The sequence below is a fragment of the Culex pipiens genome, chromosome 1, assembly GCF_016801865.2.
Source record: "Culex pipiens pallens isolate TS chromosome 1, TS_CPP_V2, whole genome shotgun sequence".
NCBI lineage: Eukaryota > Metazoa > Arthropoda > Insecta > Diptera > Culicidae > Culex > Culex pipiens.
This window is the reverse complement of record NC_068937.1, coordinates 121,055,065-121,076,143: the sequence shown is the minus strand read 5'-3', so window position 1 is coordinate 121,076,143 and position 21,079 is coordinate 121,055,065. Positions and strand designations below refer to the sequence as shown.

At 41.8% G+C, this 21,079-nt stretch overlaps 5 protein-coding genes across 6 annotated transcripts; 2 read left to right on the top strand and 3 right to left on the bottom strand.

Moving 5' to 3' along the window:
- The first annotated feature begins 2,554 nt into the window (after nucleotides 1-2,554).
- On the top strand, nucleotides 2,555-4,540 carry LOC120423306 (CLIP domain-containing serine protease B8-like). Its single transcript, XM_039587071.2, has 4 exons — nucleotides 2,555-2,650; nucleotides 2,714-3,089; nucleotides 3,151-3,452; nucleotides 3,515-4,540. The coding sequence occupies exons 1-4, from the start codon at nucleotides 2,593-2,595 to the stop codon at nucleotides 3,856-3,858; spliced, it is 1,080 nt and encodes a 359-aa protein (XP_039443005.1). The 5' UTR covers nucleotides 2,555-2,592; the 3' UTR covers nucleotides 3,859-4,540.
- A 271-nt stretch (nucleotides 4,541-4,811) lies between these two features.
- Nucleotides 4,812-6,677, top strand: LOC120423296 (CLIP domain-containing serine protease B8-like). Of its 2 annotated transcripts, XM_052706110.1 has the most exons (4): nucleotides 4,812-5,408; nucleotides 5,468-5,769; nucleotides 5,833-6,144; nucleotides 6,179-6,677. In XM_052706110.1, the coding sequence occupies exons 1-4, from the start codon at nucleotides 4,846-4,848 to the stop codon at nucleotides 6,193-6,195; spliced, it is 1,194 nt and encodes a 397-aa protein (XP_052562070.1). In that variant the 5' UTR covers nucleotides 4,812-4,845; the 3' UTR covers nucleotides 6,196-6,677. The 2 variants fall into 2 exon arrangements, with proteins under 2 accessions (XP_052562070.1, XP_052562069.1); XM_052706109.1 differs by having other exon boundaries at nucleotides 5,833-6,676.
- A 467-nt stretch (nucleotides 6,678-7,144) lies between these two features.
- Nucleotides 7,145-8,622, bottom strand: LOC120423297 (CLIP domain-containing serine protease B8-like). The gene is made up of 3 exons (XM_039587061.2): nucleotides 8,295-8,622; nucleotides 7,961-8,236; nucleotides 7,145-7,898 (listed from the first exon to the last, which is right to left on the bottom strand). Exons 1-3 carry the CDS (start codon nucleotides 8,579-8,581, stop codon nucleotides 7,271-7,273), a joined length of 1,191 nt encoding a protein of 396 aa, XP_039442995.1. The 5' UTR covers nucleotides 8,582-8,622; the 3' UTR covers nucleotides 7,145-7,270.
- A 114-nt stretch (nucleotides 8,623-8,736) lies between these two features.
- On the bottom strand, nucleotides 8,737-11,705 carry LOC120423298 (CLIP domain-containing serine protease B8-like). Its single transcript, XM_039587062.2, has 4 exons — nucleotides 11,312-11,705; nucleotides 10,923-11,240; nucleotides 10,742-10,859; nucleotides 8,737-9,366 (listed from the first exon to the last, which is right to left on the bottom strand). The coding sequence occupies exons 1-4, from the start codon at nucleotides 11,397-11,399 to the stop codon at nucleotides 8,742-8,744; spliced, it is 1,149 nt and encodes a 382-aa protein (XP_039442996.1). The 5' UTR covers nucleotides 11,400-11,705; the 3' UTR covers nucleotides 8,737-8,741.
- Nucleotides 11,706-15,557: 3,852 nt separating this feature from the next.
- On the bottom strand, nucleotides 15,558-21,063 carry LOC120423303 (CLIP domain-containing serine protease B8-like). Its single transcript, XM_039587067.2, has 6 exons — nucleotides 20,823-21,063; nucleotides 20,514-20,763; nucleotides 20,186-20,364; nucleotides 20,005-20,116; nucleotides 16,027-16,325; nucleotides 15,558-15,961 (listed from the first exon to the last, which is right to left on the bottom strand). The coding sequence occupies exons 1-6, from the start codon at nucleotides 20,896-20,898 to the stop codon at nucleotides 15,630-15,632; spliced, it is 1,248 nt and encodes a 415-aa protein (XP_039443001.1). The 5' UTR covers nucleotides 20,899-21,063; the 3' UTR covers nucleotides 15,558-15,629.
- Nucleotides 21,064-21,079: the final 16 nt, after the last annotated feature.

Genomic DNA, 21,079 nt, shown 5'->3' with positions numbered 1-21,079 from the left:
AACCAAATCTTTTTTTTTACAAATATCCCTGGCAAATGTAAATATTTATTAGCAGTAAATATACATACAATAAATAATGTAAACAAAAATCTTAAAAGCACGCGTTAAAAGTGAGCTTTGAAAGTGAAAATTTTACTACGTGTCACAAGTGTGGACAGAATTCCCATACAAACTAAACTGCCCGCCATTGAAAAAGGCTAATATCCACTTTTGACAAAAACGACGGTAAAGGATGTTCCAACGCATCTTCTGAAACTTGAATTTCACTAAAATAGTGTTTAAATTTGTCTGCGGATGCAAAAAAGCAAACGGCTAATATGCCACTGTTATGGAAAATTGCCTTGACGGAGATTTGGTGACAAACACTAAAACGAGTTTTCCTCGGAATACTTATTTGGCATAGTAGCCAAATTTTCAATTATGGGCAGTAAAATAGTTTGCGTGATAAATTAGTGAAATAAAAAGAAAAAATCTGAATTTTCCAGCCATTTATACGGCATGTCACAAGACAGCACGCTCATTTTGATGAGAAATTGGTCTATGTCACAAGTGTGTATACCAATAACGGAAGCGAATTTCCAAAATATGTATAAAGTTTGCTGAGTTTAACAAAACGTCATCATCAACTCATTTTCGACCAAAATGGTCGTTGTCACAAATAGCACACTAGCGACGAGGTGTCTAGATAAGGTCCAGCTTGTAACAATACACTAACTTCATTTTACTTTGCAATTGAATCCAGATTGAAAACGATCACCATGAAAAACGAGTGCTAGCGATTATCACAAAAAAATAAATAAATAATAATAATAAAAATGATGCAACAATTAAGCAAAGTATTCTTCATTAAACCTTCTACAATCCATCTTTATCAGTTTAATTTTTAAACCACAACTAAACTGTTTTTTTGCAGGTTATACTTATTTTCACATATCCTTATTTGACCGGCATTTTCCATTTGGCGATTTTTAGGTTTTTTTGGAACTTTTAGTAACGGCAATAGTTGTTTGTAGAACAAGTTGCATAAGGATATTTTTTACAGCACAAATCGTACATTCATCCAACGAGTCTCTGCAGAGTTGGATAAATAAGAAGAGTTCTAAAAAAACCATTTGCATACAACTGAAGGAGCAAAAAGTTGCTATAATTAATATAATATGCATTACAGGGTTCAACAAAAGCATAGTCAAAACATGCAAACTCAAAAGTGATAAGATTAGCGTGTGTTACGCAATAAAAAAAACCTTTTTATATTTGTTTTGTATATTCTTGCACCGAAAAAAAATACCATAGATACTTAGCATGTTTTTAATGTGTAGCCTCAACCTTAACTGTTTTTAAGGTTCATTGCTCCGTCTAAAATGGCTCTCTACAGTTCAAAGAGCCTTAACCTTAACCTGACCTAGTTGTGATTAATTTAACGTGAACATTATTCAATTTAATTTCCGCCAGGATTTAAACCGAGCCAGGCTACCGAGTTGTAACGCTTCCGCCTCATAATCGGTTGATCGGGGTTCAACACAACTGGTCATCTTTTCCCTTCTGGTTTCGAATGCTTGGTAAAGGGAAGGTAGTGTATCGCCACAAGCTGGACCTTAGCATGACACCTTAGTGAAGGCGACCTATGGAATGTTAGCATAAATCTTAACATGTTAACATTAGGTTAAGAAATAGCCACTGAATCCACTTTGTAAATGCGGCCCGATGCTCTTCATGGGTCATGGCAAAATTAACGTCACTTTACAGGATTTAAATCATTGGATAGCGTACGCAAGGGTGAAATTTGTGATGTAGTATTTATTGTTAAAGTTTGATCAAATACAAAGTATGTAGATTAGAGTGTAACAAAAATGACTATTTGGCGGACATTCAGGGGTTTGTTCCGGTGGGCATACTGAGCCCAAATCCCAAATATGAGCGTGATTGGATGTAACAGAAGCTGGCGCTTTGCATTTGAATTTTAAATAGGCAAAAAAAGATTTTTTAAAAAATTTAAATTTTTGGGGCACTTTGGCCACTGAATCGTTTATCTTCAAAATATATGTAACATTGAAATTTGGAGCACCCTGGAGCTCGGTACAGACCTTCAAAGTTTAGCATTTTTTTTTTTCGAAAATTGGTCCCAGCAAAATAAAATCGGCAGCACTTGCTGCTCCTGCAGAAAAGATTGAGGCAGGCGTCGCGACGCTCATGCAACCAAGCAAGCTGCTGGTGCTGCCAGAAGAGAGTGAAGAAAAAGTAGATGTTTTCAGCAGCGGTGCTATAAATTCTGTAACATTTTAAATAGTGAACGAATCTTTCCGCACTCTTGGCAAAGTTTTCCCTGAAACACGGACTATGAGCTCATGAGGTTTTTGAAAGATGCAAAAATCGTTAAGGGGCTAAAAACTGGCAAAAACCATAACGCACCGATTTAACGGGTTGAATGACCCATTTTGTAACATCCTGATGTATACATTGTAACATTTCGCACTGATAACAACCAGCACTAATTTAATCCACGCACGCCTATCGTCTATGGACTTCCCATAAGTGATCAAGCGCCGCATTGATTCACTGACAGTCGAAAGTAAAACACGTGCTCGTGTAAAAATGTGGCTTAGGCGGTTAAAGATCTTGGTACTTGTGGTGGGCGCATGGGCTCAACAAGGTTTGTAGAAATGAAATGTATTACAAATGAGTCTTCTAATATGGTGGGATATTTCAAATGAAGATCAGGAGGTATTCTGCAGTATTCCCGATCAAATTGACGATGGCGTTTGCGTTGATCCCAGCGATTGTGCCCGTTTGGATGCCAGCTTTTACTCAGCTATGCAGTGCGGTGAAAACAGGATCTGTTGCGATCGGCGTACCAACCATCGGACTTCCCAGCAGCTTTACAGTGATGATGACTTCGGATGCGGAACTGTGTCCTACGCGGGAAAAATTCATGGAGGAGCAATCGCAGGCATTGACGAGTTTCCGTGGGCAGCGCTGCTTTTGTACAGGGATGATGTGCCGAGATGTGGAGGAGTTCTGATCAGCAGAAGCTACGTCATCAGTGCAGCTCACTGCTTGGCCGGACCCGGCTACAACCGACATGGTCCACTGCAAGTTCATTCTAGCTTGCGCTGCGTTGATCTGGTAGTTGACATGCTTTATTCATTCTAGGAAGTTTGTCCGGTTACGCGAGTACGACTTAAATAACGATATCGACTGCTTGATATCTGAAGACGAGTACGAAGATTGTTCGGAGGAAAAGCTAGATGTCCCTCCTCAACGGATCGTAGTCCACCCGGATTACGAAGCAAACAGCATCCAGCAACATCACGACATCGCGTTGATCGAAATTCAGCTCACTGAAGCGTACTCCGACTTTCTAAGTCCGATTTGTCTTCCAACAAGTTGGAAAAATGCAGGCCATCAGCTGGGAAAGATGCTGACCGTGACGGGTTGGGGCAGGACCGATCACTGTAAGATTGATTTTTCGTAGATTTATGCTGCTATTCCTGAAGTTCTAATGACTGTTTTTCAGTCCAATCCTTGTTCGGAGAAATATCTAGTCCGATCAAGATGAAGGCCTCGCTTCCCTTCGTAGGTCGCATCCGATGTGCTAAGGCGTACAGTCTGCAAGAACTTGAGCTGATACCCGGACAGATTTGTGCCGGTGGACGGAGAGACAAAGACTCGTGCGCTGGAGACAGTGGATCTCCCCTGATGTTCTTCGACAGGCGCGCCAGTGTTTGGAAACTCAGTGGAATTGTCAGCCGAGGCCCGTCCGTTTGTGGCAAGAGCGATCTGCCGGGGATCTATACGAATGTGGTCAAGTATTTGCGCTGGATTAGGGAAATCACGGGATGTGACAGCAGTGGCTGCTAAGCGTCCAATGAAGTACAAATACTCAACCAAAAAACATTATTATTTCTATTTTTGAAACGGTGCACGTTTGGAAGGACTTCTCTTTCTCTCTGAATGAATAATTGAATCTTATGAATAATTCAATTTTATAAGCCTTACCCGACAAAATTCGTTCTGCCTTTTTTTTTCGTTTGTTGACGTTTTTAACTTGTTTGCTTATTCAGCCTCCTGAGATCAAAATTTGATTTTACGTAACTTTTCCCATACAATCTGCAGATTTTCCGGAATCGGTTCCAGAGTGGCCAAAGTTGTGATTTTTTGGCGTAAGAACCTTCCTTGGGCTTACACGAATCCAACGCAACAAAGAGCACCTCGATCCGACTTTCCGTGTTGAATTGATTCGCGTTTGAACAAAACCGTCGAAATTTTTTATATAAGTTACGGAAATTGCTTTCCGCATAATTGATCGACGCCACCAACATCGTCAGCACAGCCGACAACAGTAACCCAAACTGCGAACAAAGCTAAACTTCGTTTACCTCGCCGCGATTAAAGCAAGTAGCTCGATTAATGCTCAGTAAGCAAAACCTCAGTACCTCATGTGTGAGGCTCTGGGGGACTTTTCGATTACAATAAAGGCAGAACATTTTGGACAGTCTAACTAACCACATCGGCGTTATTAATTTCGAAACATCTTCCCTTCTACCATGGACGTTTTATAACTTATATATAGAAGATAATTCAATCTTATAATAAATACTCATTTAATAATTTATTACATATTCAATCCTGCAACCCATAATCCCTACAACACACATACACAGTGTTGAATGTTGTTCAAAGTAGTTTATCCAATTGAGATTTAAAAAGATGTAAACAGATTGTTATGTATGTCTGTCCTCCAATCCCTTGTGTATAACTAAAAGTCGCATAAAACGGCGACCTTTCGCAAAGACCACATCAAGACTCTCGCGTCAGTTTTGTCGCAACTTTTGAACCGGCATCAGCATGGTGTGCTCTCAATTCGTTACGGTGCTTTTGATTGCGATAACTGTCTCAATTGTGGGCAGTCCCACCGGGAGTGATAACGTAGTGCCCTGCCGTATTCCCAATGAAACGGACGATGGGACTTGCGTCGATCTGAAAAAATGTCCTGCGTTCCAGAAGATCAACCACGTTGAGATGATGGCCAACACCAGCAGAGTAAGCTTCATTCGGGAACTGCAGTGTGGGGATGACGAACAGGTAATGATCTGCTGTCCGCAGAGCATCGACAGTTACCGAAAGCCGTGGATATCAATGGATGTTGAGCCGCGAGTTCGATTTGGAATTCGGACAAGAACATCTGTAGGTCATCTTGGCGATGCAGACGACAACGAGTGTGGGCTTGTAACATTTGGAAATCGCATCCTTCGTGGAAATATTGCCCAAATTGATGAATTCCCTTGGGCTGCTCTGTTGAAATACAACAAAAGGTTTCCAGGATGTGGAGCGGTTCTGATAAGTAGAAATTTTGTGATCACGGCTGCTCATTGTTTGATTGGAGGGGAGTACAACACATATGGCCCACTGTAAGTGATTTCAAAGAGTAAATGAATGATAAAATTCTCAAATTTCACTAAAATTACAGTGAATTGGTCCGGTTACGAGAATACAACCTATTGGAGGATCGAGATTGTGAAGTGCAGGAAGAAATGCTAGATTGTATTCACGAAGGGAAGCTTGATAAAAAGCCTCTGGCAATAATTGTGCACCCAGACTACCAAGAAAGCAGTGCTGACCATTACCACGACATTGGCCTCATTGAAATTGATTTGACAGAGGAGTTTTCGGACTTTCTGCGTCCAATTTGTCTCCCCGAGCAGGGAAGACTTACCGGATTAAAACGTGATTGTATTCTAACAGTCTGTGGTTGGGGTTGGACGGATTTCTGTAAGACCAATTTTAAATAAATAATATATATTAACATTTTAACATGCCACTTTTGATTTGCAGTTCAAGACAGGAATGGAAATGCGCTCAGTCCAATTAAGATGAAGGCAAAGCTGCCGTTTGTGGAGCAAAGTGAGTGCCAGAAAAATTTCACTGGTTATCAGTTGATATCCGGCCAGATCTGTGCAGGAGGGCGTTGGCAGGATTCTTGCAATGGTGATAGTGGATCACCGTTGATGTACTTTGACTGGAAGAATGGCGTCTGGGTGTTGAGTGGAATTGTAAGCATAGGACGGAAAGACTGTGGCACGGTTGGCAGTCCCGGGATTTATACAAGCGTTGTGGAGTATCTGCCATGGATTAAACTCGCACAGACAAACAGAAACAGAGCATTAAACTCTCAACGAGATTCAGCGAAATGAGTGACCATCATGGTGTCAAACAAAAATTGGATTTTTGGGTCACAACATGCAAAGGTTAAGGGGTCAACTTGGTAAAGGTTGAGGGCTTGCTGTAGAACCTTAAAAGTCATCACTAAATCTAATATTTTTTAGTATCAACTCGGTTAACTTTGCACTGTACCTTTCTCTATCATTTTTTTTTTCAAAAATTCCCATATTAACTTCAACACAAAACAGCGACCCCCTAAACGTTAACTTATTTGGCACAAATGCTAATATTTCCTAAAGAATCCAGTCAGGGATTTTCCAAAATTTCCAATTTCTTCTCACCATCTTAAATCCTCCAAGTTGTCGCAATCTAGCATGTGTGATTTTGTATCGAGAATGAATGTTCTCAACAAGCTTCAAACAGGAAGCTTAAAACCATGGAAAATGTGCCTTATATCTTTCTTCATATAACGAATGGTGAATAAACAGATTTATGAACAAAGCAAAGACTAGTTTTTTTTTATAACATTCTTAAGATCGTAATTGTCGATGTGAAAAAGGACACATTTGAGGAAGGAGTTTTAGTTGGGTCTACACTAGAAACTTTTTAAAGTTTACAGGCAAAACGACTTTTCTGAGTTATTGCAAATCCGAATAGTAAATAAATGATTGGTCAGCCTGTTAGGTGTCTCACTGTCTGGCAGTTTGCTTGATCTCTCAACTAGCCAAATCTATTTATAAAGCAACCTTATCTGGTAGAAATCCGCCGCAGCATCACACTGGTCTGTCTGAAAAAAAAATCTTTCAACAGAACTTACGCAAGACGTTCCTCATGATAACGATCGTATCATAACAAACTCTGAATGGGCTTTGGCTATTTGTGGCTGGTTAGGGAATTCCGGGAATCATTATCATGCGTTTGACTGTTGTTGAGATTAGTTGACGGGGTTATTACCAATTGCGTGCATTATAAAAGCTGTAGGAGGTGATCTACGAAAAAAAAGTTTATTGAGAGAAGATTAAAGTGTATCACTTTTTGTAATGTGATTATGTTTGTTGGTATAAATAGATTCATTTGATTATGTCTCCTGTTTGTGTTATTCAAAGGCAAATTAAACATTCGCCGTCTTCTTGATCCAGGTCGCGTACTGCGCCACATTGGTGTAGATCCCGGGCTTGCCCTCCGTACCGCAGCTCTGAACGCCCATGCTAACAACTCCAGTCAACAGCCACGTTCCCGCCTTCCGGTCAAAAAACATCAGCGGCGAGCCACTATCCCCAGCGCACGTGTCAGCCTTCCGCCCTCCGGCGCACAGTTGTCCACTTCCCAGGCTCAACTTCTGCGCCCGGTAGATCTCCCGACACTCGTGGTGATCAAAGTGCGGCAGTGTCGTCTTTAGCTTGATCGGACTCAACGCGTCTTCGCCGAGCCCGCCCCGGAAGAAGTTGGTCCTGCCCCAGCCGCACACATTGTACTTGGTTCCAGGCGAGGTCAGCATCGGTTCCGCCATCGGTGGAAGGCAGATGTGCCGGATAAAGTCATTGAACGAGACGGACCGCTCGAGTTGAATCAAGCCCAGGTCGTGGTGCTGACTGATTTCACTTGAAGAGTACTCCGGATGAGCTATAATGCGCTTTGGCTTGACGTCCTGCTTACCGTCGGTACAATCCTCGTAGTTTCCGTCCACCATGCAGTCTGGATCACGGTTGATGTCGTATTCGCCAAGGCGGACAAATTTACTAGATTAGAGAAAAACAAAAACATTAGCGTTGATTGTTGTGATCTACTCTAGCATACCTACAGGTTTCCCCTATCCTGAACGTTCTTACCGACCAAGCAGTGCGCTGCTGTTATGACGAACGAGCTGCTGATCAGAGCACCTCCACAGCCTGGAGCACTCGAGGTGCCGTACAGTAGCATGGCCATCCACGGGAATTCATCGATAGCGGCGATAATTCCTCCCTTGACCTTGTTGATCGTGTTGGACTCGCCGCACTGGAACTCATCGTTTTCACCGAATCTGGTGCCAAACATGTTGCGATCCCGTTTTGGCAGCGTCTCATTCAGCGTTGGGTGTCTGGCGATAAGAAGTTAATCAGCATTCAAATGTCAAACGGGCACTACCTATAACTAACCGATAACTCACGACACTGTTCCGGGGACAGCAAACGCCATACTGTTCCGCGTCGATATCGCAGTACAGCTCCCTTATAAAACTGATCCGACCAACCGAGTTTAACCCATCGATGTCGTTGATTCGCTGAAACGCTGGACAATCCCCGGAAGGCACACAAATGCCTGACTGAACTTCATTGGGAATGACGCAACTGAGCGCGACCTTGGACCTAGCCGTTGTTGGAGTACACTGAGTCACTCGGAACGCCGCGAGGACGGCGATCAGAAGAGCAACTGCCGGATGCATCGTAACCGTTCGACGATCGGAGCGAAACTGATAACGGTGGCCTGCACTGAAACTTGCCGGTCGCCTATCACCACGCGGACAGTTTGTAAACAAATTTATTGCCGAGAGAGGATACTTTATTTCTTTCTTTCTCTTTTAAAACAAACTCCACCAGATCTACTCAACTCTGTTGTATATTCTCTCGAATCCAGTCCAGATACGTTCCCAGATTCGTATACACCCCGGGAATTCCCTCTCGACCACAATTCTGCACCCCGAAGCTGGCCACTCCCATCAGAAACCACGAGCCACTCCGTGGGTCGTACTGCATCAACGGACTGCCACTGTCGCCGGCACAGCTGTCCTGTGCTATCTTTCCCCCGGCGCACACGTGAGACTCGTTCACCCGAATGTGCAACAGCTTGTAGACCTGCTGGCACAGCTTCCAATCGACGTGTGGCAGCACAACCTTCATCTTGATCGGACTAAAGTTGATCGTCCCAAACGAGTCTTTGAAAAAGTCCGTTTTGCCCCACCCGGCCACGGTAAGGAACCGCCGGGGTCGCATTCCTCGCTCGGGCAGGCAAATCGGGCGCAAAAAGTCCGTGTACGGCGGCACGGGATCGATCTGGATTAGGGCGAGATCGTGGTTGTACGTTGGTGCCGTTCCCGCCATGAAGTCGGGATGTACCACGATGCGGCGGGGCTCGCGATCTACCTTCTGTTCGGCACAATCCAACATGTTGCCTTCGACTTCACAGTCCGGATCCGTGAAGAAGTTGTACTCGCGCAACCGGACGAATTTGCTGGAAAAGAAAACACAAAATTACATTTGTTGCATATCCTGTTTTCCCCCAATGGTCACGGAGTCGTTCCGGAGGTTAGATCCAAGAACACAGCATGAAGGCTGTCATACCCCCAAAATTGGGCAGCACACGTCCAAGAGAAGAGTGGCCTCGAGCCAAAAGAAAAGTGGTACCATTAATGGACACTGAGAATACAGCTCGAAATGGCCTAGAGAATAATGCCTTCGAGTTCATGTTAAAAAAAATCATTCGGCAAAAAAAAAACAAATAGTGTTGTCTACGGGAATCGAACCAGCAATCTTTGATAGACTAGCTCCTTAGCTTTAATGGCTAGGCCACAGCTTTGTGACTAAAGAGTGGTCCATAGTTGTTGGAGATTTACTGTTGCAATTAACGAATGAACACATTTGTTTTGATGGTGTGCGTTGGTGGCAAAACTCTATATGTATTTTTGGGTGTATCTATCAATTTAATATTGTGGATTTAGATGGTAGCTCGATTTTCTGGCATCATCTCATGGTAGGTGAAAGAAAATTATGGCTGAAAATTTCCATCTCAAATCACTTCCCAAACATCTTTTACATAACTCGATAACCTTGAAGTTGATGTCATGTCAGTAAACGCTATCGACGGAATTGAATCATAATGAATTTCCGGCCAATAAATAACATTTTCAATTAGGATATGGAATTATTGAAATTCAATTCTGCCCATTGGAGCGTTTTCAGAGAGCCCAAATCAATCATACCTTGACGAAACTGAAGCGTTTACTGACATCATCTTCGAAAAAGTTGAGTTGTATAATAGTTATTTGAACATACATGCAAACTGTATATCCAGCGCGAAGAATAAATATTTTTTTTAAATTTGATTACACTTGAAGAAGTCACAAACATTATGGCTAAGTGTGAGATTTTTTAAGTGTAATTAAAAGCACGTTACAGTTTGTGTGGATGACTTCCATTTCAAATAAAAACATATTTTAGGAAAGAGGGGGTGGGGCTTGTGTACCTCTGGTACCGCCAGTGATTGTTGTGTACTTCTTACGTTACTCAGTTTAAATTGTTTTAGTTATTATCATCAAGCGCGTGCGACAAGTTGATAAAACTTTATCGAGTCTTCCCCAACCGCAAACTTGCGGCTGGGTTTAACCAGTTGTTTTAACCCTCGAACACTCGCTTCTTTCAGGCCTGTTTTTGTAATAGGTTTTTTTTAAATGTTAATTAAAGTATTGCAAAATTGTGAATTAAGATTGGTATTAGCCCAGGTCATATGTATGCCAATGCCCAGTTCTGGATGTATCTTAACACAATTTTTTTCCTTATTGAATAGACTAAAAAATCTGAAAACACGCGTAGAAGTGTTGTTTACTCACATTGGATCCTTTATATTTGTTCCGCCTGCATTGAACGTAACACAGTGGGCCGCACTGAGCACGAAGGTCCGACTTATCAACGCTCCCCCGCAGTGGTACTCCAGGTGTTTGGTTTTACCTTGAATTTAGTGGGAAAGTCCGGTGAGTCTCAGTACGATTAATTTGTGATCAACCGACTTACCGTTTTCCTTCAGTAGCATTGCTGTCCATGGAAATTCGTCAATTTGAGCTATCGCTCCACCGCGGATTCGATATTGTAGCCCTTGAACTCCACACTCTTCGTCCTCTGGTTCCTCCATCGCCTGGTAGTCGGCCCCATTCCGGGGACAGCAAATCTCACCTTCATCCCGTTCACCACACCACAACGCCTCGACAAAGTCTCGTGCAGCGACCAGATTCGATTCACTTTCGTTGGCAATCTTTTGAAATGCCGCACATTCCACAACCGGTCTACAGACTCCCACGTCCTGTTGCCCAGGTATCGTACAGTTCCGGCTTTCTACGTCATGGAAAAATCCACCAATTAACGATCGCAACACTCATAAATCACCTTCTCGTATTGAAGCCCACCTGGCAAAGTCCTGGACTCGACCCGCACCGTTAATGTCCCCAAAACAACGACGACGATCAGCAACACTGCTGCCAACTTCAACGCCATGATCGTGTGGTCAACGGCACTTCTCTGTATGCACAACGTTGAAGCGCTTCCACCAAACTGACCAAGACTTCGCGTCACCACCGCAGCAGGGTCCCTCGGAGGAGCATGACTATGGGAACACACGCGCGCTCGATTGGACGTAGTAATCTCTAACGCGCGACGGGGAAGTCGCGGTCGGCGAGGAAATTACGCCCGATTGGAAGCTGCTGAACGGGCAAATTCGATGACGATGCTGGAGACGATCATTTGATACGTCATATATTTGTGTTTCCACTGAAGGGTTGTGATATTGAAGTTGAGAATCCCCGTTTTTCTCGCGCAAGCTCGGTGTGGCTTTGAAATTCGATAGCAACCGTTACAAGGGGTGTGGTTGAATTGTTAAATCACACAGCTTTTTTTCTGGACTAGTCATTGATTTTTACAGCTCTTTTTTCACAAACACAAAAAAAATCAAAAATTCTGCCATTTTTCGTTACTTAACTGTAATTTTTTAGAGACAAGTCATTTTATGGAAAATTTAATGTTCTACAAAATTGTAGAATAGACAATTGCAAAAATGTTGATACAAAAACATAAGGGGTTTGCCAATTAACATCACGAGTTAGCGTGATTTTAACGACAAAAAAATCTTTGTCTTATTTTTGATGTTCGAGCGTCATACTTAAACATAAGTAAAGTAAATCTTTTCCTGTTCCTGAGGGGAACACCCGTGAAGAGTATCGGGGCCGGCATTTACAAAGCGGATTCAGTGACAGTTTATTTATCAACTTAATGTTAACATGTTAAGGTTAATGTTAACATTCCATACGTTGTCTTTCTAAGGTGTCTCGATAAGGTGCAGTTTGTGACGATACACTACCTTCCCTTTACTAAGCAATCGAATCCAGAAGGGATAAGATCACCAGTTGTGTTGGTCCGAGCCGGGATTTGAACCCCGATCTACCGCTTGCGTGGTGGAAGCGTTACCACTAGGCTACGTGGCTCGGTCAGACTTAAACATAAAACATAAACATACCTAAATATAAACAAATCTAAAATGATTTAGAATTTTTAAATCCAAGATGATTAAAATAAAACCATTTTTAATTAAAAAAGCCGGTTTCCCATCTGCTCCAGCCTTTCATCAAATGGGGAAGTACAACGTCGGCCCCGGCCTTCGTTGTTGGCCGTTAAGTCATTCCAAGTGTAAGAGTCGCCTTGCTATAAGTACAAACAACACACCAATCCAAGCTTGCTCCGGTGGAATTGCTGGCGCCGGTTGGACTCACAAAGGTCGTCGGTTCGAACCCTGGGGAGGAAGGTTCCTTGGAGTAGAAAGATGTTTGGGTGCTCTCCCCATTTAAGCCTTTGGACTCTTAGGTTTGAGTAGAAACTTGCAATAGAGAACTTGAGTAAGAAAATTAAATAATTCTAAAACTTTCGGATAACAAAACATCGGATAATCAAGGCTTCGGATAATCGAGTCTGGACACATTAGTGAAAACAAACATTAGTGCTTTAAAATCCTTACGATAATTAAATATTTCACTGTTCTACTATTCTCACTACAAATCAGAATGTTTAATCGATTTAGAAAGAATAATATTTTTAAAAGAATATATTAAAAGTTGACCGGCGGGATAACGAAATGTTATTATCCGACTAAGTGGTCTATTGTAGGTTGATTTATATCTCATGAATCCTGTCACAGTTCCATCCATTTTTTTTTGTTTGGTCATAAATTGCATTCTGGACTTACCCAAAAATCCCCAAGTACCTACAACCGAGTCACCGTTTATGAGCTGAAAAAATGATGTTGCATTTGCATTTTAGTGAAAGGATGATTTAAATCTGTGTAAAGTCAACAAGTAATTCTTATGAGTAAACTTTTCGAAAAAAATTGTGAAAAACTGAATAAATAAGGTTTCTAATTATTTCGTACCACTTTAACATAAAATTGCATCAACTAATTTGAAGTTGGCCCAATTTCACGCCCATCAACGGTGCTTCCCTGGGAGAAGGGTTAGACAACTTACTGCACAGCAAAAGTTGAAAAAGTTTATCGGGCGGCATAAAAACAAACCACAATCGTCGCCATTAATGACGACTTACTACCAGATGGTTGTGTGTGGTCACATTTCGCGTAAAGTATTTATGAATGGACACGAGCGATGGGTTATTCCGTAGTAAATAGATTTTCGCAACGGCTTCGACCAGGCCAATCCAGATAATGACGAATGGTGTCGAGCTGGGCGGTGTGTGCTTTTAAGAGGTTGTGAGCTGAGTGTCGTGTGGCTCGTAAGAGGGGTTCTCCAGAGGTTGATGGCATTTCCGGGTACACGCAAGAAAAAAAGATGTTTGGTGAATATATATGTAAAATGTTTTAATATTTACTACAAATAAAAACAAATTATTTTGAAATAATATTTGAGTAGTTGATTGACAACACAAACCAACACAAAACATCGACACCCTACGATTAAGAACCGGTATTAGAACAGGTTTCCACATCTAATTGAGATATTCAATTCTTGACTTTTTTTTGATAAGGTCCTATAAACAAATGTAAACATTGAGTATATCCCTTTCACACCTTATGTCAAAGTCCATCGGAGTAAGCGGGATACACTCAATGTTTACATTTGTTTATAGGACCTTATAAAAAAAAAGTCAAGAATTATTTCCTGATGGTTAGTTACTCTGCGATGATAACTTTGTAAATTAACTCGGGAGTGTTCAGACGATTGTTTCACTATATCTGATGTTTTTCAAAATAGAGAAAATTCCTGTGAACTAATAATGGCAACAGAATTAAATAAAGTTACTATAGCAATTCAGTTTAAGTGAAAACCATGTCTTATAATCAAGTCGAGATAACCTTGATTGCAGTTAACAATTTACAACACATGGAAAACCAACGGCAAAACTTGATTTGGTATGAACTGAAACATCACAAAATTCCCCTCCATGAACGAAAAAAAAGTTTGATATGTTTCGCTTTTGCAGCGATAAGAGAGTATTTCAGAAAGAAAGAAGATAAGCTGAAAATTGCTGAAAAAAAGCAGACAGGCAGTTGTCTTGAAATTCTTAATACTTCTAATTTGACTTTTTCCCATTTTTTTTTAAAAGTAATGAAACATATAATATGATAGCAAATACAAATACGGCAGGAGCAACATTTTTTAAATCGAGATGACCCATGGACCTTGGTTATGTTTCACCTTCCTATATATGTACGATTTAAAATATTCTATCGTTTAAAATTGAGTGTTTTCAGAAACAACGTGATTTCATGGAGGCGCATGGTGACTAAATCAATTTAATTGTTTTTGCCTTCCTCACTGAGATAAGGCTATAATCCTGCTCGAAAAATGAATTTTTTCACACCTTCCACCTTCATGTTTACATATGGACTCAGAATCAAAAACTGAACAAATGTCTGTGGGTATTCGTGTGCGTATGTATGTATGGGACCAACAGATTAGCTCAAGTTTCCCGACACTGGCTGAACCGATTTGACCCAAACTGGTTACATTCGACTTAGTTTAGGGTCTCACAGATCGAGTTTTATAAGTATTGAAGTTTCGATAAGTAATTTCAAAAGTTATGCTATTTGGGGATCTTTTCTGTGATTCATTTTTGGAGAGTGGTATGGCAAGCACTACTTTTTATGTCAGTTTTTATCAAAATGTTTTCGTTATCACTGAAAAAATCAGTAGAAATAAGTTTTTTTAAATGCATTTTTTCAAAGATTCGTATTCTTCATCCTAGATTTTCAATGTAACAATGTTTGAAAAATTAACGCAGTAAAGAGTTGAGAATTGGGCTGCAAATTGGAAGTCGGTTTATTGAGGTGGAGTCAGGTTATACAAAAAAACTGACTCCACAGCTCTATCAAAAAGCAAGTACTCTACAACCATGATATGGTTCCAGACAACATGGCATCGTTTGCAATCTTTATTCAGGTGTTCATCTTCCAACAGCTGGTTCGGATCTTGAACAGATTTTGTCAGTCAATCGAGAATCTTTTCTGCTCAACACGTTTATCGTCGATACTGATGAGCATTTTTTAGTTTGCCTCTTTTCAAAGGAATTCGCTTCGCACTTGTTCAATTTGACGTCACCAACGGGGGAATCTCAGCTGATTTTGATTGTTCTTTCGTTACTTGAGCCACCTTATTTTGGTTTTGTCGATATTGAATTTATTTAATCTATTCGCTTAGAAACTTGTCATATCATCATGCAGACCCTTCAAACGTGCGCATTCTGCTTGATCCAGGGCAGATATTCACGCACGTTGGTGTACACCCCGGGAATCCCTTCGGTTCCGCAGTCCCTCACGCCAAGCGACACGATTCCGGTCAGCACCCAAACGCCCTGCTTCAGATCGTAGAACATCAGCGGGGAGCCGCTATCACCGCCGCAGGTGTCCTTGGCTCGAACTCCGCCGGCACACAGCTGACCGGGTCCGATGTCCAGCTGCTGCGGTCGGAAGATCTTCTTGCAGGTCGTGGAGTCCACGTACGGGAGGACCAGCTTCAGCTTGATCGGACTCAACGCATTGTTGCCCAACTGTTTGCGAACTGTTGGATCGAAAATAAACTCGGTTACTGAACGTCCTGAATGTCCTAAAAGCTGAGAACCCTACAAATGTCCGTCCGGCCCCAGCCGCTGACGCTGAGCTTGTTCCCCTCCGTGGCTCCGTTTTCCAACTCCGGCTCGGGCAGGCAGATCGGCCGCAGGAAGTCCGAAAACTCCGGACTGCGCTCGATCTGGATGAGCGCGATGTCGTGGTACTTGTTGCGGCTGTTGGAGTCATAGTCGGGGTGTACCTGGATGCGCAACGGTGCAGCGTCCACCTTCTCCTCGGAACAGTCGCGCAGGTCCTGCTCGATGACGCAGTCCGGATCGTCGTACACGTTGTACTCACGCAGGCGGACGTACTTGCTGGAATGGGACGCGGGAAGAAATGGTCAGATTTTCGATGTCTCTGTGCTCTCTTGTACTAAGCTTGCTGGTTTTCCTATCTAGTTAGCATAAGAGAGCACAGAGACATCGATTTGTTAGATACTGTCGAATGAGGTTAGATTTCTGAATCTCGATGCATCATTCATTAAAACAATTTTCTAGTTGCATTGCATGTCATAGTATTCATGTTTGAGTGTGTCCCGACTATCAATGTTTACAAACGTGCATCAAAATTATGTGTGACAAAGGATAACCACGTGTACTTGACATTATAGCAATGGTTACCTTTGTCCAATGCGACAAGTTTAACAAACCGTCGAGGGTAAATGAGATACATTGACTTTCAAAATTTCCATTTACCCCGACTGTTTCAGCACGCAGAAAAAAGAATTATCATTTCGATAAATTTCTGACATCAACTCGATAAATAAAATTATCGGTTGGCAACCAATAATTTATTTTATCAAAATAAATAATTTTTCTTATCAATTTGATAAACTTAATTAATCATTTTGACAAAATATATTATCAACTTGATAAACGTCATGAAAGAAACGTCATTTGCAAAATTTATCAGATCGATAAAAATATTGATCATTTTGATAAATATTTTTATCAAAACTATAAAGGGTTTTATCGAAATGAAAATTATATTAATCATAATTTTCTGGTAGTTTTTTTTTTCCTTTTTTTTATTTCAAATCAAACAAAAACATAAAACATTAACAACAAAAATCTGAGATTCTCAATAGGAATTATGCTATTTTTTCCAACGCAGGTTCTGCTTAAAAATCGAGTCTGGCATCAATAGGCATCAATGGCGTCGTGGATCTTGTACTGGTCAACGTACTTGGAGAATGAGCATAGGATGCTTTCTGGCCGCTGCCGCCGTATCCGTAGGAATGTTTTAACTCTTCAAACTATCGGTCCGCATCGATGGTGGATACATCGCCTCGGAACTCCGCTGGACCAACACCTCCGGTACCGTGTGAGCAGTGTTGACTTGCGTAAGCAACACCGTGCAAGCTTCCTTGCCAAGAGTTCCTTGCCCATATTAAGTTAAAATCCATCCGTAAGCAGTTTGACGATGTCCAAATACCTGGTTCAGTACCGGATTCAGGGAGTTAGCACAATCAAACGTTGCCCTCAATTAAAAAACAATACTTACTGACTCTTCTCTTCAAGCTGGTCGTCAATCTTTGGTTGTATTTCTCCGGTTGCGGGGTTTGTTCTGCCGGAAAAGCCGCCGATTCTCCAGTGTGGCTGGGGTGTACTTTAAGTTTGGATCGCGGACTCTGTAGTCATTCCCAGAAGTTCGGGAGATGCCGATTTATACGGGGAACACGCAGAAATAGGGACATAAGTGGTTGCGGCATTTCCCGCCTCCAGAACTTCTCTTGAACAAGTTAAATGATTTTTTTCAAACCGCTTCCAGCACTTCGAATCGCTTTTAGGTTCTTTGTTTATGTTTGATTGACAGGAGAAAACGTGCTTGCGAAAAAAAAGTTGAGTGATGATTTTGTTTATCAAAATAATAAAAATTGTTGTCGTTTTGATGGTTAAAATTTATCAAAACGATAATTCAACGTTATCAAAACAGTAACATAAAATTATTGATATTGATAATGTTATTTATTAATTTGATAAGCCTCAATTTTTCTGCGTGAGCCAACAACAAGCAGTGTAGCCTTTGTAGTCACTAGTTCTGCTCAGTATAGTTTAAACAGGGCTACAATGGTAAAGGTTGCAATTTTATCTATTTTGTCACTGCTAGCCGCTACACATTCTGATGTAAGCCAGATAAGCAAGACAATTTCGGAAACGAGTCCTGCTGCTGGGATGATAGTAAAATGGCATCACAGCATAACTTTCAAATTTTAGACAAGTGCCCTGAAGTCAACATGCGTGGAATTCAGCAGACCAATTCTAGAAAATTTGTTCAGCAAGCTCACGATAACTCATACTGCAGAATACACGACGAATGGGCAAAAAATGTGGCCAATCAGTATCCAACGTTCGCGATAAGCTCCGGCTTGTAACGATGGTCCAAAGCGTTCGTCAATGAGCGGCCCTATTTTATGTGGATGATGGGAGATCCTGTGATCATCGAAAAAGTCCTATCTTTGACCCAGATTTACTGTTCCGAGGGAGCTCTGTCCAAGGATTTTGAACTAGAAGATCGCATTTTGCATCAGGTGAACGTGTTGAAGCCTATCGTCGTTAATGATCTATCTCTTGTTTGGATGATTTATTTAGTAGGAATGGTTTTATCGATGGTGGTGTTTGGTCTGGAAATTATCATTGTTAGTACTTGGTTAAAAAGGAGCAAAATAATTCTTAACAAAACAATTCTTTTTATCAAGCCTAGTTACGCTTAAATTGCATGGACAAAATAAAAATTAAATCATTGTAAACTCATAAGATCTCATTTTAATAAACATATAGAATTCCGCTTTCAGTCAGATAGGAACCAATTTGGTGGTGAGATATACACAGCAAAAAATCCAATGGTAAAATCGCATGCAAAAGCATGCACATCACCTTCGTCAAAAAAGACACTTAATATTAAACACTACATGTACGATTTTTGTAAACAAAAAAAAAGTTGCAACCGAAGGGGAATCAAACCCAGCACCAACAGTACGGACTGGCGCATTAGCCTGATAGGACCAATGAATCTTTTTTTTGCTTTTTTAGTGTTTTTGAATAACCTAAATAAAAGCGAAATATTCTGCCCAGCAAAACTTAAGCATTCTAACAAGAGCAGTTAAGCTAAGAACAAGATTGTAGTTTTGACGCAGTTTCGATTTTTTCAATTCGATTTTTCCATGATCTGTTAGTCTAACAATCTACAGGGGTCATTGTTAGACTTGTTTGTCTTTTGTTGTGTCCACGCTTCGTGCATTTCATTTTAATTTCGTATTGAAATTTTTGTGGCAAACCCTACTTTCTAATGTTTTGATTTTAGTAATATTTATTTTAATACTTTTTTCAAACCAACACACTAGATTTAAAATTTATAGAATTGTCTTAAACTTTTCCTAAGCGTCCTCAGAACTGATCTAAAACATGTTTTTTGTTCCAAAATCGCGTTTCAGACCAGTTTTGAGGATGGTGTTTCTTTTGAAAGGAGCAAGACAGCACCATACCGGATGTAGCAATTTTAAAAAGGTGAATATCTTACGCTACCGGATAAAATAAAATAATTCCCAAACAAAATTGAAATGCAATGCGCATAGTGTGGACGCAACCATCGCTCCAAATATTGGGGAGTAATTTAGGGGCCCAAAAGCAACCGATAAAACCTTGTCCATCTCGACCATCTCGAGCATCCTAGTGGCTATGTTCAATGGTCGATGATAGGCAGGCTATGATAATCGCCGCAAAGTTCTGCGTCCACCACCGTGTCGAACGTATAATCTTGTTCATAGATTTATCGTTCACAACTGAAGCTATATCAGAACGCTTGCTAATGTTAAAAGTTTTGCATAAAAAAAATTAAAATAAAGCAAAAGTTAAGCACCCGACAATCGATCGGGTCCTATATTTGCATTTTGTTTTATAAAAAGAATTAAAACGTTTAATATCGGAAATACTAGTAGCATAGGAATCTAGAATCAACACTGAGAAGCAGCAAAGAAGAACTTCAAATACTCACAGAGGTCCCTTGCTGTCGTACTCGCGTCCCGTGACGCAGTGCGCCGCCGTTATCACAAAGTCCCTGCTGATCAGCACCCCGCCGCAGCCATGCACCACCGAGTTGGAGTCCTCTAGAAAATTGTAACAAATCCTGCTCAATCCAAACAATTATTACATCACTCAACCGCCAGCACACTCACTCATCTCGTACAGCAGCATCGCCATCCACGGGAACTCGTCAATGTTGGCAATGTCCCCGCCCCGGATCTTGGCCACGTACGACTGGAAGCCGCACATCTCGTCATCGCCGAACCTCGAGTGGACCATCGTCGACTTGGTGCGCGTCCGCCGCGGTAGATTCTCGTTCAGCGTTGGCGACCTGCGAAGATGCAGACTCAAGTGAGGTTCCTCTACCCTATAGCATAGCGTCGAGTTCATCGCCTTGACCCCTTTCGCAAAAAAGAGGCACTTCCAGCGCCCGCCCGGAGAGTCGCTTATCTGGTTGACCTAGTAGGCCTCGTGACTTACTTGTAGCGTCCCGAACGCGGACAGCAAATGCCGCCGCCACCGCCCACTGCGCTACCGGGAGTGGACGTCGACGCAGAAACATTGCACTGGATCGCCTTCAGGAAGCTTAAACGGCCTACCGAGCTCAGGCTGGCCGGATCGTTGATCGCGGCGTACGCCGGGCAGTCATCCGGGTCGGAGCAGGTTCCCTTCTGGCCGGGCTCGTTCGGAATGTTGCACAGCGTGGTCACGTCCCAAACGGGCGGTTGATCTACGGAAGAATCGACGGTACAGATAAACCGGAAGCGATCGGCATTCCACAAGCTTCACCTTTTGCCGTTGAGCAGCAGCAATTCGAAAACAACAGTACGACGGCAATGGCCGCGATCACCGGAATCGGTGACATTCCTAAATGTCACGAGACGCACACTTGGCAATCTCAGAGTAATGGGAGGAGGCAGTCGATCCACTCCGGACGACGACTCGCGACGAACTAATTAGACGAAACTGATAAGTTTGGCAATTTGTAATCAACGCTAAACGAGACGCGAGATTTGAACGACGACGGAGTCCGACTGATCGTCGTT